This window comes from Rhopalosiphum padi, chromosome 1 (genome assembly GCF_020882245.1).
Source record: "Rhopalosiphum padi isolate XX-2018 chromosome 1, ASM2088224v1, whole genome shotgun sequence".
Classification (NCBI taxonomy): domain Eukaryota; kingdom Metazoa; phylum Arthropoda; class Insecta; order Hemiptera; family Aphididae; genus Rhopalosiphum; species Rhopalosiphum padi.
This window is the reverse complement of record NC_083597.1, coordinates 63,765,405-63,786,389: the sequence shown is the minus strand read 5'-3', so window position 1 is coordinate 63,786,389 and position 20,985 is coordinate 63,765,405. Positions and strand designations below refer to the sequence as shown.

Here is a 20,985-nt window from a genome sequence, read left to right as displayed (position 1 = left end):
AAGAATTGCATTTTCTTGCAGCATGTTTAATTTACTAAATTTAATTATATAAGTGTATTCAGATAAGTATAAAACTAGAACTAAATAAAAAATATAAACATTTTTATTTTAGCACAGTTTCATAATTAAAAATAAAGTTAATTACATATAAAAAATATATGTAATAATTTGATACAAATCTAATTAATATGCATTATATTACAATATATATCATATTATTATTAAGATCAGATACATAGTTTAAAATTAAAAAACAATCATCGCCTTGTTATTAAATTGATGCAGTTATAAATTACAAGTAATTAATTTTACATTTATAGGTTTTAATAATATGTTTGATTAAACTATTATAATATGGTCTACAAAGTAAGATAAAATAGCCCCAATCAATAGCCAGTAAATACATTTTTAAAAGAAGAGGTTCTTTGTCTAGATCATAAATTATCATTTCTACAATACTAAAACAAACATACAAAATATAAGTTTTTAAATACTATTGAACTATAAACAATTTTAATTAAATATATAGACTTGTTAACAACCAAAATGTATTTACCAGTTTTTCTTACTCTAATTTTGGGTTTTGTTACAAAACTAATCATTTGTAATGAAAAACCAGTGATCGGAATACTAACACAAGAAATTTATTGGTCTAGTTTTAAAAATATTAAACCATCTAATAACTCGTATATAGCTGCATCTTATGTTAAAGCAATTGAAGCTTCTGGAGGACGAGTTGTTCCAGTTTTCACCAATAGAACCACTGAATATTACAAGTATGTAACAACAGAACAATTATATTTCATACAATACAATTAATAATTCTAAAATGTTATAGGGATGTAGTGAAAAATGTAAATGGTATATTGGTCCCTGGAGGAGGAAGTTCATTGAATATTAGTTTTGGAATAAGTCAATCGACAAATGAAATTTTTCACATTGCAAGACATGTAAATAATATATGTAACATTATTATGGAGATAACATCAATTTATAAATACAATTGTTCAAGATCAAAATAGTTTGTTGTCAAAGAATAAAAACGTTTTTGTTTTTTAGATAAACAATCATTAATACACTGAATCAATTTATGATTTGAATTTTATTTAATTGCATTAGGTATTTTTAAATTTAGGCTATATATTTTTTTTCTAGTTAAATGACAACGGAGATCGATTTCCAATCCTTGGAATTTGTCTAGGATTTGAACTTCTTCTAATCGCATCCATTGATGGAAAAAACCCTTTAACACACTGTAATTCTAATAACATGAATTTACCTCTAAATCTAATACCAACAATGGAAGAAAAAAGTGTGTTATTCAAAACAATGCCAAAGGATGTTCGAAATATACTACTTACAGAACCAGTTACAGCTAACCATCATATGTATGAATGAATTCTATTATTACTTTTATATATGTATAAGATACAATTAAATTAATTTAAAAATATTATCACTTATTATTATAATCAGGATGTCTTTCTCATTATCCCATAGGTGGATTTGGAAGAGGAAGTTAAATTAAAATAGCTCCCTAGCCCTCAAGTGGGATTTTATAATTAACATTCTTTGATCGTGTAAATATAAATCTTAGTATGTATCACTGTACTCTGGATAATGAAAGTTCAACCAAAAATTAAATAAATTTAAACCAAATGTCCGCCACCAATGATTTCTTTTATAATATTTAATAGATATAGAGTACAGAAAATACCACATATTAATAGAAATCAACATTATTAAATCAGTTACATTTTGTATCTTAATTATAATTTAATATTTATAAATTAACAATTTATTGGGTAATAAAGAGTATTTTTATAGTATATTAAATTAAATTTTAATAGTATATTATTATCATAATTTAAAATCAATTAAATAATGTACAATTTTAGATCTGAATATATATTTCCAAGATACAATTATAATAAAGTTTTAACAATAGATTACCTAGTAAATATCATACATTAGCAATTAGTTTCAATATTTTGTACAATTTATAAAGTATTATCTTCTTGAATACAAGTATACAACCTAACAGGAGGGGGGACAACAACACTGATTTATATACTTTGAAAATGTCACATTAAATCTTGAGATATAATAATTTAAAGAGTATACAATTTCATTAAAATATTTATTAAAATATTTTAATTGGTGCTTTCTAAATTATTTTTTTTTTTTTATATAGTCGTTGTGTTACAAAAAAGAACTTCAAATCAATGAAGTTAGATCACTTTTGGAATTCCATAACAATAAATAAAGATTCAAATAATTTGACATTCATATCCACAGTAGAAGCTAAAAGTTATCCATTTGTGGGATTACAATTTCATCCAGAAAAAAATGCCTATGAATGGAAAAGGAATGACCCTCATAGTTGGTCAGCAATATATTCAGCACGCTATTTTTACGATTGGTTTGTCAATGAATGTCGTAAAAATAATCACATATATTATGTCAAAAATAGTACGCTAGAAAATGAACTAATTTATAATTACCCTACTACTTATATTGGAAGATTAAATTCTGTTTTTGAACAAGTATACATTTTTGATGAATAAGTATCAATTATGTAATTAAAATATCATAACAGTTTTATAATTATAAATTGTTTTGTCATTTAATGTATTTTTTATTCCATTTTAAATATATCACTGTATATAATCATTATTATTTATGCTTTAATACACTTTTTTGCCAGTACTGATCCAGTAAGAGGGTAGAGATCCAGAACCCATGCCTTAGGCGCTAATCATAAATCACAAATTTCAAATCTTGAACTTATACTTTTTTATTTTAATTCAAAATTGTCACACTAGCAAGAAACCAGTACATAGATAAACAGTGGCTGCAGTGGCAAGAGGAGCCTGATTAATGAGAACAAGCTAATTTTATACTTTTCTCAGGTAAAAAATATACTAGATCCGGCATTGCACTTTGCACATAAACAAAATGACTGATATATTAATGAAGTACACATCAAAATATTAATCAGTTTTAATTGCATTTAAAACTATAAAAAATAAATATCATATTAGTTATATCTAAGGCTCAGATTTTGTAGCAAAATAAATCCTTAAAAAACATTTTAAGCAGCTAAAAAGAATTTATTAAATTTAATTCTAAAAAAACAAATTTAATAAATTAAATATTAAAAAATGATAGGTAAGGTTAAAAAAAATTAAATTAAATATTAGAAAAGGGATTTACGATCATATATTTGGTCAAGTTACTTCTATTAAAACTAATCCTATTGAGTGCTAATAAATTTTTATATGAAGAAAATTACCCTTCCACATCAACTAAAGTAATTGGTACATATTTCATATCAGGGCCGGATTGGTCTGGTGAGCTACTGAGGAAAACTCGATGAGCCGCTCAAAATATAAGCTGGTTTTAAGTGTTTGATCATATTTTATTTTTATTTTTGTGATAAAATAGGTAGAAAATATAATTGATTTGAATTATTTAAACCGTAAAGTAACTATAACTGTAATCAAATATTAGAAATTCTAAAACTCAGTAGGCTGATATCTTGCCAATCCGGCGCTGTTTCATATACACTAAATCATTTAAAACATACTGTTCTTATGATTATAATACTTTTTATAACAAAACGGCCCTTACTTTTCAAATATTTCATATATTTTTATATAAATATATGCATATAGAATAATATTCTACCTTTTAAAATAGTTTTATATATTATAAATGTATACCACCTTGCAATTGAATACATTGTTTTAGATATTTATTTAACTGTAAATATTATGTATTATAATATTTTAAGACATAAAATTAAAAATACCTAAGGTAGGGTAAACTTTTCATTTAAGCTAAAATTCCTACATATTTATAACTAAATTTATACACATTAAATAATTTAATTTAACTTACTCTTTTAAAAAGTTGTAAAGTCCTCGATCAAAACTTCTCCACATATCAGAATATAAATAAATCCGTGAAATGCATTTTGGTGGCTTGGGTGGTTCAAAATATTCATCAAATTTTGCAACTGTAATCACAGTACCATAGATAAACGTGTACTTAATGAAAAAAAATTGTCCCATACCAAAACCAAACCCACTAAGTGCTGAAATTCCAAAATGTTTAAAAACCTAAAAAATAATAATAATAATATCAGCAAAACTAAATATATAATTTTGTAATTAGATAAACAGAACATACTTTGATATTTTGCAAAAACATATTAATGTAAACATAATGTAATATAAACTCAACAAAAAACATCCAGAAAAAGTATCTAATCAAATTTATTATGAGTTTAGTCAAACGTTGACACAATGGTTTTGTGGTAGTATTTGTATTTGCATCCTGTTGTAATAAAAGAAAATATTAAAGGAATTAAAATAATAAATTTTTCAAATGAAATTACATTTATTTTTTTGTAAATAATTATTGGTCCAAAGAAAAAACACGGTAAGTAAAATGAATATGCTAAAAAGTGTAGACAATTTGGCAAAGTTTTACTTTTAGCTTTATGCAATGAGCCAAGTGAAAAACTTATACAGCGTAGTTGATGCCAGTATAATGTCAAAAGTAATAAGTATGCGATCTCTCCATCTGAACTAGAATCGATAATAGTCTAAAAACATACAATTATTAATAGGTATATACTATATAGTATAAATTTATAGATAATTAACAATTTTTAATTTCCTTACAAATAAAGAATCATTGTATGTCCAAACTCCCAATAGTAATATGCTTGTAATCCAAATAGAAATTTGATTACCAAATAATAATAAACAGTAATAAATCAAAGTCAGACCAATAAATATAAAGACTGATAATAATCCAAAATTATAAGCAGTACATAAGCTTGTAACAGTTATGAACCATATATCACGAATTGTTGATATCTATATAAAATAAGAACAAAATTATTAATATTTATAATTTGTCAATTCTCTATAATACATAAACTACCTATTGTGAATAAAATACCTTTGAAAAATAATGTTGTATTATTAGTAGAATTGATGAATGTAAAATAACCCATGGACCTAATGAGTACATAAGAAATGTAGTCCATATCCTCCATTCTGGGCAAGTATCTTTTCTTCGACCGAGCCATGACCATCCAGGTACTAAGTCAGGTATTTCTGAATTCTTTAGACCTAATAAAAAAAAATGTATATCTATGTTTTTTTTTTTATAGCAAAACAAAAGATAAAATATTTTCCATAAGGTTCTTACTGGAACTGACATCTAATAAATTATAAGCAGCATAAATTATGCCTGATGCCCATATAACAGTATAGCAAGATATTTCAAAATAATGCAATGGTACATATTGATTTTCCACCTTTTTCATTTTGAATATTGTTATGTATATTTAAATTAAATAATTTGTAATACCTAAAAATAATTAAAGTCTGATGGTATTAAATTGCAATATAAAAATGACACATTCTATTCATTATTCATTTATATAATTACAGTGAAAATTTAAAATCTGGAATATGATTTGATTAGTGTTGAATTATTGAAAAAAAATATGTATTATACTATTATAGACAATTTTTTACTTAATTATTATAACTAATAATAACAATAATGTGCATTTCAATAGATATTTGTTTTAATCAAACATGATTCTTTTTTATCATAATTATATAATATTTAAATTTGTAATTTTGCCTAAATCCTTATACTGTGCTTTTGTCAGAACCATTCTTGAAAACTATACTGCAGTTTTCATTGTGCTAGTTCTTGTTTTTAGGTTAAAGGTGTCAGAGGAAATTCCTCAGCTATGTTAGATATACTAAGTATTCCTACCCACCTCATAACCATTTCTTCCTCTACTTTAGGCTAAAGTCTTTAGCTGACTGTTATTACTCTCAAAACATTTCCTTCTTTGGAAGGTTACTTATCTCCAGCTATTGATCTTTGCTCACTTTTTTTACACATTAATTTTGAAGGGACTTCACATCTTACTCACTATAAAACACTTTTTCACATTCCTCTTCGCTCAACCAATTATATGTCCAATGAACCAATGAAGCGACTACTGAAACAAGCAAACAAGGACCCCTCATCTTTAATATATAAATCACTTAAGCTCATACTTATGGTTTTAATATTATTATATTGTTATACTGTATAAATATTATATTATATGCATCCTATTTACTTGGGCACAAACCTATTTGGTATGAACCATGAAAAAAAATCACAAAAATAAAAGCCAAACTTCTATATTTTGCTATTATATAAGATTTTATTAAACATTAATTTTAATTTTCTGATTAAAAAATTGGTTCAATAATTCAACTGATCGGGTGTTCTGGTATATTTGATCATGAAATAAATAAATGTGTAAATAAATTAAATAAAGAACATATACATCAAATTAATTGTTTAATAGATTAATAAAATTATTAAATTACATTTTTTTTAATTATTTGCATTGCATACATTGAAAGATGACTGATCATATAATAATTTAATAAGTCAAATAGAATAAAAAAATATAAAAATGTGGTTAGTCAAATAAAGTTATTAATACCAAATAAAATTGAGTAAAATATAAACTCAATGATAATAGCATAAAAAATGGCAGTTAAAAAGTTTTTAATGTAAAATGTACCATTATTATACTATTGATACATTTTTTTAGTTTTTTGTTTTGTTTCTTATTTTGTACTCTAATTTAAACTAGCTTAGCTAAATCAGCTACCATTTCTAACAATAAGCTATTAATCATTCAAAGTTGATTCATGAACATTCCATCAATTTAGTTGAAGAATAATTTCTAAATACTATTTTGTTGTTTACACTTCTAACTTGCCATGAAAAACTACTTCCACAACATAGAAGTATAAGAAAATATAATTATAAATAAAACAAAAAATAGTTATAAAATAATTTTTTTTAATTATTTAAATACAATTAAATAAACATAATTTTAATCACATTATTGATCTGCATTTTTAGTTAGAACAAATATTTAATAAAATCTGACATAATAACAAAATATATAAATTTTATTTTCCTTAATTTATTAAATACAATTATCAAAACTATTATCAGCTTGATAATGTTTTAATTGTTGAACATTTGCTAGTTACATAATTGTGTGTATTGTTCTTTGTATTTTAATAACTAGATAATTTTTTTTTAATTAGTAGAATTTTTATTTTATTTATTTGTTATCAACGCTAACATTATCTCCTCGACAGAACAATCACCCAATTTAAATCAAACTTGTCCTTAGTTAGTCCCATATCCAATTATTAATTTAAAAATTACTAAAATATCATACATATCATAATTTGATACATCTATAATATAAATTATTCAGACAGTATGATACTATACATAATTTCCCACAAAGAAATACAAAGAAATCATTGCACAGGGTAGGTCTTACAATTTAACAATACTAAATTAGCGCATAGTATAACATAACAATTGGACACAATATTAGACATAGGTAGAAAATTTTAATTGAATAACAATACATAGTGTGCATTAAGTAATATTATTGATATTGTTGTTGGTATACTAAAGTAAAAACATTGTAAATATACCTAAAGGTCCCTCATAAAGTTAGATAACTTAATTGATATATAATGCTTTTACATACCCGGACAACAAAATTACACAGAGTAGTAACTATTACAATTGTTATTTTTTTAAACTAAATTTACTTAATTTATCATATAATTATGGTCTACTTACAATACTCATTTTTAATATCATTTCTATTCAAAATAAAAACTAAATAGCATGAAAATTTAAATACATTGTATTATTCATTATCACCAAAAAGTATTTTAATAAGTCACAATCCATCACAAGAAACATAACAGTAGTAAAAACCTTAATAAGTATACAAAAAGTTTAATATCCAGTTGTTAATAGTTAATATTGTTTGATATAATAAAAAAAACAAAATAAAAATTGAAATTAGAATTTGTGACAATATTTAAATTTGAATGATATACTATTACCTACACATTAACAACTAACAATTAGGTACTACAGTCAACAAGTATTTAAATAATAATAACAACAGAACATTTATTGTAAACTGTTAACTTATTCAAAATAAGGGTAGTGCATGCATTGTATGTATCACATTGACACATTGTATTCAAGATATGATATCAAAGTGGTAGTGGTTACCTTAGATGATTACAATCAAATGATTTAAAATTATAATGCCAGATGGCGGTCAAGTTTTTGGTGGACAATATTATTTTATATTTCTTCCTATAGGTATTATTCAATAGTCAATATTCAATACTCAATAGTCAATATTAGTGTCACCTAAATTGTAATATAAACCAATATTTTATGATTTTTGTTATTAGAGAAATTGTTGAGAAAATATAAATATCTAGAGGTAATAACTTTTTAACAATTTTAAGTAACTAACAGAAATCGAAATATTTACTGTTATGGTGTTCAAGGTCATAATCGCCGAATTTGGCTAAATCATACAATATTATAGAAGTCTAATACTGCGCTATACCAGTTGTAGCATTTAAAGAGAACACTGGTTTTGGGAAAACACTATACATATAGACATTCGACAAATTGTAAATTGATACTATGACACTATAGTTATTTTATCATTTAAAGTATTTGACTTGTCAATTTTTGTTTTTGTTTTACAACATAAATTATGCGATAGCAATACTACGATAGTGCTGGTTTTCATCGATAAGATAACACCTTGACTAGACCCATAATAATAATAGAATATAATAAACGCTAAACAGTATAAAATAAATTAACAAATAAAAAATATAACAATTAATATACATTTTTGAAGTTTTTTTTTAGTTTTAGATTCTGAGCTAGTAGTTAAATTTTGATTTTATAATGTTACAATGATGGGTATTTTTTTATTTTTGTGAGTTATCACTTTTTGCAGCAGTGAAAATGCTTCGATTTTCATTATTTTTCGACTTTGAGGGTGATTACTGGTTTTTAGTAGAAAATTATATATGAATATTACTTTGGAGGGTCAAAAGTAAAAATGTTTAGACGTCTAGTTCTTTTAAAAATAACCGAGAATAAAATTTTTATAGGTACACCTTGCATACTATCTTCTATACATAGTACGTTGTACGTATACCTATAACTTTCAATTTTTACTATTTACTAATTTTGACTATTGATTCAAAAGTTAAGAACAATAATACATTAATACATGAATACATGATATAAATATATAAGTGCTATAATAATAATTAAATTAAATATAATAAATGCAATGTTTTAATCAATAAATAATTCGATCTACAGTATAAATAATAGTAAAATACTTGAATTACTAGGTATAAAAGCAATATAAATGTAGGTATCATAAAATATTATACTTTAACTCAGTAGCGCACAGAGGAATAATTTTGATAGCACATGCAATTAATAAAAGTTTTACTACCACTCCTATTATTTATAGGTGTGTAAAAATATTTTCACATTATAACACAACATTATTATTTATCACTGACTCGTCTTGAACTACAGCCCGGTTTTTAATTTACCTCATCTCTGTATTGTTTACATTTACATTTTTATTAGTATTATTAATAGAAGTACTTATAGAAAATCTTCCTTCGTCAAATGTGATTGGTAGAAAAATCCAAAATCAACTACATAAAACATAACCTAATAAACCCTCTATTTGCAATTTGCGCTAATTGAGTTACACCCTCACGAATAAACATAACATCATATAGGTATTCCCGAATGTCATAGGTTCGAAATGAAGAGACGAAAGTCAGGAATATCTTACATTCTTTCTGAAGCTCTACAGCCGGATAAATAAAAAATAATAATAACCTTTATTATTAAGTCCAAGTTAATTAATTAATTGTAATTGGTAAGTAATAAGTACATAATGTAATTTAAAATCAAACTTAAAGCTAAGAATATTATCTAGGCAATGTCATATGATTTTATTTATATTATCATTTTAAAGTGAATTAGCTATGTAAAATATTATAACTTTAAAATGTTCATAACTCACTTTAAAATAAATAATGATAATATCAATAAAAGCATAAGACATTGCCTAGATAATATTCTTGCCTTTAAATTTGATATAATAGGTAAATTTACTCTATAGTATTAAAGCTAATATCACAAAATGTGTTCTGCTGAACGCAAATTTGCTATGATCTACATTAGTAAGACAGAGACAACACATGTGGGTGTATCGTCCTCTTAAGCCATGCGAGTAGATAATAAATTAATAAAACAATTAATATTTAATATTTACTAAAATAGCGGGCGGGCATGCTTCTCTGCGGGCACCCTTGAATTCGACATATGTGAAATAGAAACATACGTGATGTAAGTTTAACAAACTAAACTCGACTAAAAAAATTCCTATATTGAACTCATTAAAAATTGTCAGTTTATAATTTCCTTGATATAACGTGTATATTTATGTTTTGAAAATAATATATTATAGTTTCCAATGTTTTTAATTTATTTAATTATTATTTTTTTTATTTGGTTGTATTTATAACAATTAATTAGTTATAATAGTCATACTTATATACTAATACTAGCAACAAAATAGAAAAACGTGTCAATCACACATCTGACTTACGGTGTACTCGCGCAGTTGCACGTTGGTCAGAAAAAACTTAATGATCGATTCCGAATTAATAATATGTAATGCTATCGAACTCGTGATCGACAGGGTTTTTTTAACTGTGCAAGTACACACTGTAATATAGTAGGTATATAATATTTAATCTTATCTATTCTTATGAACCGGGTGTCTTAAGTGTGGAGGGGGGGGTTAAACTTCCCCGCCCCCTCTAAATTCGTCCCTGTAGATGGGTTCAAAATTCGGCAAATGAAGTACAGACCAATGTTCATTTTAAAACGAATGAAAAATACATCATTAAAAAAACATACACAAACATTTAACTAGATTCGAATTTATCAAAAGATCTCCTTTATGGAAAATTTTAGTAAAATTTGTAATTAATATTATCAATGTTTAAAATTTGAGTTATTTAAATAATAAGTTATTTTATTTTATAATTCAATAAATAATTAAAATAAGAAATATTCGTGATATTTAGTACATTTTATTTTCACATATCTATATTCAACATATAGGTTCAATTAAACCAGTGTTTCCCAACCTATGGGTCGTGAAATTTTTTTTATGGGTCGCGACTGACTAAACTTACACACTAATAAAATATGTATAAACATACTATATATCAATCACACTTTTTTTAGTGGGGGTGGGTCGCGTAACCAACAAGGGATAAATTTGAGAGTCACCGTTACAAAAAGATTGGGAAACACTGAATTAAGGTATTTCCTAATGATTTTTGTTTTAGTTGAGTGCCATTAGAAAAAAATAATGAAAAAACGAAACGCTTGCCAAGTCAGAGATCGGCATGTAAACTTTCTTGATTTTCAATTTTTAGACATTTATTAATTGTATGCAATATGTATGTAATATGTATAATATATTTTATTTTCATTTTCATTTAGTGAGATAGAGCTCTGAAACCGGAGAACGGAGAAAGCTTTATAGCTTTGTAGTGAGTCAACAATTGAAGATAAAGTTCTGAAAATCTTCACAGCACTTCTCCTAGCCAATGTGAATCTAACAATACCCCAAATAACAAAATCCGTTCTCCAGTTACGGTAATCTACCACGCTAAATAAAAAAATAGCAAAAAAATAACTATTTTTGTAACTGTAACAAATTAAATATTTCCAATAATTATCCACCTACTCATTACAACTGAGTTACATTTTTATCATTTTCCTATTTAACAAAAATTCTTGAAATTTTTCTGTTCAATTGCCATACTTACTTGATTAAAAATCAATAAAGTAAAAATGTACTACAGGTAATACAGCGTTTAGAAAATCGTTTAATATTAAAGTATGCTATTCGTAATACATTTTTACATAACTTTATAGGTAATACCTACATAATATATATGTTATACTTTATAGGCTGTGTAAAATATATTTGATTTGTAAATTGTTAATTCAGCTAATAGCATATTAATTTTGAAATATTGGTAAAATTATTTGGAGACAATATAATAGATATATACATATAATATAAGGCATTGATGAAGAATATTAAAATATAACAGACCTTCGACCGGTACGACGTCACTATAAGGTTAAATTAAACATAAATATATTATGTTAATTTAACCATTCGATTAGATAATGCAGATAATGTAGACAATGTTATGTACATTTTAATCACATTCTTATAAAATTCATATTAGTACACACAAAAAGATGTATACTCTACTTAGTCTACTTTAGTGAGTACTGGTAACTAGTATCAATCGTTAATATTTAAATTTAGTTCAGATAAAATTGGTAACAAAATGTATTTACCAGTTTTTCTTACTATAATTTTTGGTTTTGTTACTAAACTAACCATTTGTAATGAAAAACCAGTGATCGGAATACTAACACAAGAAGTTTATTGGTCTAGTTTTAACAATATTAAACCATCTAATAACTCATATATAGCTGCATCTTATGTTAAAGCAATTGAAGCTTCTGGAGGACGTGTTGTGCCAGTTTTCACCAATAGAACCACTGAATATTACAAGTATGTAACAACAGAACAATTATATTTCATACAACACAATTAACAATTCTAAAATGTTATAGTGATATAGTGAAAAATGTAAATGGTATATTGGTCCCTGGAGGAGGAAGTGCGTTTAATATTAGTTTTGGAATAAGCCAATCGACAAATGAAATTTTTCGTATTTCCAAAAAGGTAAATAATGTATTATTATTATTATGTATTAATTAAATATAAGGCAAACATTTTGACAATTCTTAGTTACGTTGCAGAACAGGTTGTACAGAAAAAATAAAATAAAAATATTTTAAAGATAAGAAACGACTTTGTAGAAAAATTTAATAAGAATAATTGGGTTTATTTTGATAAATTTTATTTTTTATACTTAAAAGATAAATAACACATTGTTAAAGTCACAACAATAGAAAACTTTATTATTACCTTTAAATTTTAAACTATTCTTAACCATTCACTAATTTTTATTATCATCTAAAAAAAAAAAATCAAAAATTTGAATCATCTAGCTCAATAAATTTATTGGCAAATAATTTTGAAAATTATATCATACATAGTAAATGATTATAATTACTTAGTGAACATTTCAAATTCAAATTTTTTACGGTTATTCGTTTTTAAAATATAACAAAATAAATAAATCAATAATAATATTGTCTTAAATTGGTTTAACAAAAAAATTCCAGTTTTTCCTTATTATTTTTCTTTTTTTTTTGGAAATTGTTAAGAAAATTACCTATAATTTTGACCCCCTAAGGTACCAGCTAGATTCAATTTGCTACCAGAAATCATCCCTAAAGTTAAGAATTGGAGAATTTTTGCTGACCCAAAAGATAAAAAAAAAACACACATCAATGAAACAAAATAAATAATTGTTCTTTTCATTTCATTTCAAAAAATATTAAAATGCTTATTATATTGACTCAGTAGTCAGTTATATACATCAATTTATTTAAAACTGTTTTTCAATTTATTCAGAAATATCATAGGATTACAATTTTTTTCTAGATAAATGACAACGGAGATCGATTTCCAATCCTTGGAATTTGTCTAGGATTTGAACTTCTTCTAATCGCATCCATTGATGGAAAAAACCCTTTAACACGCTGTAATTCTTATGACATGAATTTACCTCTAAATCTAATACCAACAATGGAAGTAAAAAGTGTGTTATTCAAAACAATGCCAAAGGATGTTCGAAATATACTACTTACAGAACCAGTTACAGCTAACCATCATAAGTATGTTTAACTATTTAATAATTTATACAATATATAAAACTATAAGTTTAGATATAATCTAGGTATCCCATCAATTGATAATACATAATGGATCGCAATGACAATTTACAGATAATTACCTAATATATATAATATACATATATATATATATATATATATATATATATATATATATATTAGTACCTATATAGTATATGTATAATACTGAAATAGGACGTTTACATAGAATTCTTGAGATTACTATATAACTGTTAAAAGTTTTCATGAAAATGTTGATTCTTAAACTACAAAGAGACTATTGTAAACATACATATTATGAGTCAGATACAACAGACCATGACCTTAATTTATTTAAAAAAAATGTTTTTGAATTTTTCCAAGTAAGATTTTTCCTGACTATTTTACTTTACGTACCTACATACAAATTTAAAAAATATGAAATGCTCAAATATGCACTTTTCCAACAATATGACAAATTATGCAAAAATATGCAATTTAAACTTAGTATTTAGTTTCGCTGTTTCATAAAACAAATTTATAACTCACCTAGAATAATCTATACGATCACTACAAAAAAAAATGCAAATGCAAGAAGTCCTGAATCTTACTTATAATTAGGGCTAAGACTTCTATGCAGTAAAACTGTAGTATATGCATTTTATTTACCAAAATATGCAAAAATAAATTTATTAATTAATATTATTACATGCTATTATTAAATCATGTTTTTTAAATTTTAAAATGTGAACGACCGGCAATTAAATCGAAGATTTATAATGGCTGAAACTATTTTCCACATCACACGAACTTTTTGGAACATATTTAATTTACGTGATTTGTCCTGGATTTAAAGTAATATTTACATCTTTTTCTTCCGTTTTAGAATCACCGTTTATAATGTTAAACATTTTTTGAAATGTTTTGAATCCCTTATTCTTTTTTAGTAGTAAGTTAATTTTAGTAATTATAGGTAGTATATTTACGATAATTCGACAAATAAACCAATAATTATAGACATTTAAATACCATATACGTAATAAATACCATTTCAAATTAACAAGATTCTCAACAATTTATATATATGCAATTATATGTATTATGTTCAAAATTTGTAAAAATATGCAAAAAAAAATTGTACTATTTAATCAAGAATAAGCCAAATCGTGGACATATCTGACAACCAATCAATTTGGACTTAAGGAAAAAAACATGCAAATGCATAGAAATCCTAGCCCTACAGCGAAACTTCCATTTAAGAAAGTTGCATGGGAGCAAAAAAAAAAAATCGTAATACATCAGAGGAATTTGTTAAATAGAATTACATATTTTTTATTTTACATGATTACATATTTCAGATTTGTATATTTCATATTCTATATTGTATTAAAAAAAAAAAAATTTAAAAAGTATATTTTACTTTTTCGTAAAATGTTTCTATTCTGTTTACAAAAACGGGTTTATTATCGAATAGTTTATTCGTTATATAGAAACATTAAATTCTTTATACAGAGATATATTTATGCATGATTTACAACGAAGGTATTATGGTTGTCAAAAATAATGCTTTATGAAAGTCCGTTACATGGAAGTTTTACTGTATTACCATAAGTGATAGATAGGTAGGTACATAAAAAATAAAATTTTGGAACCCTTACGTAAAGATTTAATAATATTATATTTTTTTAAACTATAATGTATGTATACAGTATACACTAAATAGTTAAATAATAATTTTACACCTATAAGGCTACAACTATTTAAACCATTAAGCATTATTTTTCAAGTACTTATATAAGTACAATAATATTATAAAGATATTACAATTTTAAAAAAAAATTATTAAGAAAAAACATTTGGAAAAAATACTAACAAAATTAGTTTTTCGAAAAAATATTTTATTCATTTCGTTTACTTTCGGTTATTACGTTCAGTGGATTATAACTCATAAGGTGACAATATTACTCGGATGAATACTGAGACCGAAGTCGGAGTATTTTGGATTTAATAATTGTTAATAATTGGCTATTATCATATACATATTTAAACATTTTAAACGCATATTACGTAATTAGGGAGAAAAAAGTCAGTATAACTGTATAAGTTGTCGTCATTAAGAAAAGGGGAGGGGAACAATGCCAAGCTACATAAGAAAATTATATAATTTTGAATGCTACAAATTAAAATATATTTCAGTTTCAGTATCCAAACTACCAAATAATATAATTGTGATTAATTTAAAAGTTTCTTATAGTGTATATATTAACAACTTAAAAGTAAGTGCTTATTGCAATAGATAATATTGTTCCTAAATAACTCTATATCAATGTAGATAAGATAGAAAATCAAATTAAAAATAAAAATTTCTAAAAACTTGAAACATTTTTAATTGATCTTAAATCTCAAAAATATATCATACATTAAAATTGATAATGATTTTATTAATTTATATGTTTAAACTTTTTTAAGGACCTTTATAAAAGTCTTCACAGTATTTTATTTTTTTTTTACAGACAATGTATAACAAAAAGTAACTTTACATCAATGAAATTAGATCACTTTTGGAATTCCATAACGATAAATAATGATTCCAATAATTTGACGTTCATATCCACAATAGAAGCTAAAAATTATCCATTTGTGGGATTACAATTTCATCCAGAAAAAAATGCCTATGAATGGAAAAGGAATGACCCTCATAGTTGGTCAGCAATATATTCAGCACGCTATTTTTACGATTGGTTTGTCAATGAATGTCGTAAAAATAATCACATATATTATATCAAAAATAGTACGCTAGAAAATGAACTAATTTATAATTACCCTACTACGTATGTAGGAAAATTAAACTATTCTTTCGAGGAAATATACTTTTTTAGTGAATAAAAATCAATTGTTCATTTTAAATGTTTCAAGAATTTATTGTTAATGTTTTACAGTATTTACAGAAATATGTTATTTAATTTTGAGTTACATAAAAATAAATTGACATAATATCATATAAATATAATACGTATAATATTATCTATATTAGGTACCTATATAAAATATAACCTAACCTAGACTAGATATTACTACCTACTATATTTACTAAATACAGTGTTATATTTGCACAGTTTTGGTAACAATATGTATATCATTTATCATAGTCCGTTTATATGGAAAAAATTGAATTTATATAATAGTTACTAAAAAAATATAATATTATTAAATCTTTACTTACAAAAGTTCCCAAACTTTAAAATTCTATAATTTATAACTGGTGGAAGAAGAAATTACGTTTTTTTCTAATTTGACGGAAAACGGAAAGTTCATTTTTAACCGAAACCAGTGACACCCATATAAATATACAATATTTGTATACTATACATATATTTATAGATGTACATATTTCAATATACTACCATTGATTATAAATATGTACTAGTATTTATATTTAATGATATAGTAACTACCTATACTTATAACTAATAATGCCTGTATAAAAAAGCTAAAATTATCAAATAATATAAATATAATAATAATATACATTAATACATTATGTGTATCGCATTACTCGGCTTGTCTGGCGCATTGTACAGACAATTTCACTACATTTTATGTGTAGAGCAGCACATTTATGATAACAATATATTATAATGTCTAATCGAAGTGTTTAAACATACTATCTGCTGCTGATTTAACTGGACACTCAGTGTAGTAGTATACCGTCAGTCGAGAACATAATAATATAATATAGCTGAATGGATATTTTTAGTTAAAAGTCTTTTGAAAAAGAATGTTAGGTCTTATAGGTACTAATAATGTTCTTTTTTGTTAGAAGATTATAATTGTTTAAAAGTTTCATAAGTATTGAACAAAAAAAAAAGGATAATATACATAACTAAAAATTAGTAAGTGTTAATTGAGTGACGAGTGTATTGGTACACTTAAAATCATAATATCGTTTTAGTGTGTAAAATGAGTAGCCGCCTAACAATTCACCATTCGTCTTGGTAATTGGTATATAATTTGTATTGCCATCACATATTACATAATATATACCGGTCGTTCGTAACTTCGTAAGTAGACCTCGTGTGTTATCGTCGAATAAGACGACTGCGACAACACACGTAGAAAATGCTGCAATAAGTCAGTGGCGTTATTTTAATTTTTTTTTTTTTTTTTTTTTTTAATGCGCGTGGCGTAGCTACTATTAATTTTTGAAGCCGATCAATTTATAAAGTGGGCCAAATTATTACAATATTGGATTTTAAATACCCAAATGTATACTTTGCGAGGTTCCAATGACGCCACTGCAATAAGTAAGCTACTTATGTCGGTATAAGTCCACTGCGCACTTTATTCGGCCACCCAAAGACTTTGGCGGCATGTGGTGGTTAGCTGTAAAAGCGCGGTTAACGACACCGGCCGACTACAGTACCAAATATTAAGGTGATATAGTGGCACCTTACGACGGAAATTGTTCACAGGTCTGCGTTGCGGTGGTCAACGGCAATGCCAATCAAATATATCGGCCGGTGAGGCAAGCGCCAGATTGATTATGTATAATATTGTATATAATATACAGCATTACGACCGCATGCCGATGCCTATGCAAATTATAATGTGCCCCGTTTAGTCCGTGACACGATGTCGACAATGATGTATAGTTATGTCACTACAATATTTTGATATATAATAAATAAATGAATATCGTCATCACAGCCACAGTCAGGATATATATAATACATATTATATGTATCTCGTTCAGTACACCGTCGTCGTACCATCGCAACAAGACGTCGTCACTGCAGCACTCCGAGGCATGCTGACCATTGGTTGTGAGTTTCCGTAATCCCATTGGTATCACACGATATTTGATTTATTTTTATTTTTTTACTATTACCATGTCTTGGTGAGACGTCTCCGACACCGACATTGGCGACATTGTATTTAACGATTACGATCGCAAAATACCGTTTGCGATTTGGATCGCCTTCTTTATCGGTCGCCGTATTATTTTTATGCGTCGGCCGTCCGTCAGCTTCCGCCCGCGTTAACGCACAATTGCGACGCGTATAAACGTCGTACACCGGGCCGTTTTTACATTGTCGTGCGTCCGAGTGTGCCACCACTTCATGGCAACCTACTCGGTGTTAAACGCTTCAGTACGTCTTTAATATTTTTATCATTGTTGTCCGGCTTTTTCGCCGGTTGTTCCATCGCCGCACGCCCACTTCTCTATATACCGTTTGTTGTTACCTTTGTGCGTACAATGCAGTACACGCAGTCTCGCTCTAACTATATACCGTTGTACATGACGTTTCATGTACATCAAGCAATCGATCGCATTGTTCCGTAACGATTAATATTGTACCGAGCTCTCGTAAATTAGTAACAGTTGCCATAGCTGCTATTGGTGTCGTTAATAAGGCAGCAACGTTGTCCACTCCGGTACGACTAGCCACCGTGTCGCCGTCGCCGCCGGGCCGTGCGTTTGTAAAAGGTGGGTGTCTTTCGGCTGGCTGCCATGCAGAGGGGGTCTAACGCGTCTATATAACCGAGCGTGCGACACACGACGGGGTGCCGGAGAACGTGCGTCGGTGATTTATCGCCAAACTTCCTCCTCTTTTTCGTACCCCCATCCCGCATCGCTGCAGTCGTCCTATGCGACGGCTTCACCTAAGAACCACAAATTTACGTACGTCGTCGGTTCGTCAACTGCGCTGTATCGTCGTCCGTACACAGCGACATTGTATCTTTGTATGATTCCACGCTGTTTACATTATCGCAAAATATCATCGTTAACACTTCGGATGCCGGCCGGTGCTATATCAGTCACCATATAATATATACTGATACTAACTGATTAGATTGTGTGCGTACGTCTCTGCTTGTGGTATACCGTGTAGCATTACCTTTACTATACGTAAATGTGACAAGTCCGTCACAAAAATCGTCAAAATACCTACTGTCGAACACTAGAATGACAAATCGTTTTTGAGCGTCCGTGCGTGTCCTTGGTTAGGTTAAGTTAAAATGTTAAATGTGTATGAGCGTACGGCATACGCGTACTCGCGATGCCTCTAGAAACGTTGTAACGTGCATAAGGGACCGTCCTGCTTTCTTTCTATACCAAAAAAATCTCGTAAACCAAATATTAAGCACCTAAGTACGCTAAAACCACTTTTTTGAAAAAAACTCGTATGCAAATTTTCGCGGTGAAAGATTTATTTTTGAAATCCGAAACTTTACACAAGTCATTAGAAATATATCCAAAATATTTTACGCCCAAAAACACTTAGTAATTGGGATTTTTTTTTTTTTCATTATTATGGCCCCTGCTGTCACTTTTTACCGTTTTCACCTAAAAAAACCAAATAGTCATGTTTTTAAGATGGTAGAGTTCTCGAGATTCCTCTAAAAACGTTGTAGTGTGCGTAAGGGACCATCAGACATTATTTTTATATCAATAAAATCATTAATATTCAGAAATTTAACACCTAATTCCACTAAAAGCCACTTTTTTGAAATAAACTTTTATGCAAATTTTCGCGGTGAACGATTTATTTTTGAACTCCGAAACTTTACACGCGTTGTTAGATGAGTTGCAGATTCATTTTGCGCGCCAAAAACACTTAATAATCAAGATATTAATTACAGTACATATACTTTTAATTATAGTCATTTAAGCATTTATTCACATTACATTAATTCTAATCAACGATTATTGTTGGTTGTTTTTGGAAAATAAATAAGTTAATTATGATAATCAACACTTCATTGTTCAGTTTCAGACTACTAAAATATATCAAATCTGTCTGATCCGTTAAATGTTAAAATTTCTTTATAATTTTAAATTATAAAATTATGATTATAGGTTAAATTAGTAGAATGTATACTATTTGATGTTTCTGCGAACATTTAAAATTCGCAAAACAGTCCTTTCCCCCGAAAATATCAATTTACATGGAGATGTGGGCGCTAAAGTTAATACTCGCTAATATAGGTAAAACAATTTTTTACTTTTCATAGACCAGTAGGATTGTAGTTAGGATTTTGATCTAAAAATTAGTCTAAACTGGGATGGATATGATCCCCTCAATATGCATATCCCGCGAGAACACAACTAAAGGAAATGTATACCGAGATCGAATTCATATC

At 26.7% G+C, this 20,985-nt stretch overlaps 2 protein-coding genes across 7 annotated transcripts in view; one reads left to right on the top strand and one right to left on the bottom strand.

The window, feature by feature from the left end:
* Positions 1-20,985, bottom strand: part of LOC132924172 (protein-cysteine N-palmitoyltransferase Rasp) — a 41,511-nt gene that overhangs the window by 4,039 nt on the left and 16,487 nt on the right. The window contains exons 1-8 of one of the 6 annotated variants that reach the window (XM_060988341.1): positions 7,714-7,960; positions 5,227-5,388; positions 4,975-5,147; positions 4,692-4,889; positions 4,403-4,612; positions 4,195-4,341; positions 4,079-4,124; positions 3,904-4,021 (exon numbers count right to left, since the gene is read on the bottom strand). In XM_060988341.1, coding sequence (XP_060844324.1) covers positions 3,904-4,021; positions 4,079-4,124; positions 4,195-4,341; positions 4,403-4,612; positions 4,692-4,889; positions 4,975-5,147; positions 5,227-5,344 — 1,010 coding nt within the window. In that variant the 5' untranslated portion in view covers positions 5,345-5,388; positions 7,714-7,960. Of the gene's footprint in view, positions 1-297; positions 764-3,903; positions 4,125-4,194; positions 4,342-4,402; positions 4,613-4,691; positions 4,890-4,974; positions 5,148-5,226; positions 5,389-7,713; positions 7,963-7,985; positions 8,063-20,985 lie in introns of those variants that run through there. The other 5 variants (XM_060988360.1, XM_060988333.1, XM_060988316.1 and 2 more) reach the window with 5 other exon arrangements.
* Positions 12,275-16,849, top strand: LOC132931188 (gamma-glutamyl hydrolase B-like). The gene is made up of 4 exons (XM_060997312.1): positions 12,275-12,607; positions 12,670-12,781; positions 13,610-13,842; positions 16,353-16,849. The coding sequence occupies exons 1-4, from the start codon at positions 12,378-12,380 to the stop codon at positions 16,723-16,725; spliced, it is 948 nt and encodes a 315-aa protein (XP_060853295.1). The 5' UTR covers positions 12,275-12,377; the 3' UTR covers positions 16,726-16,849.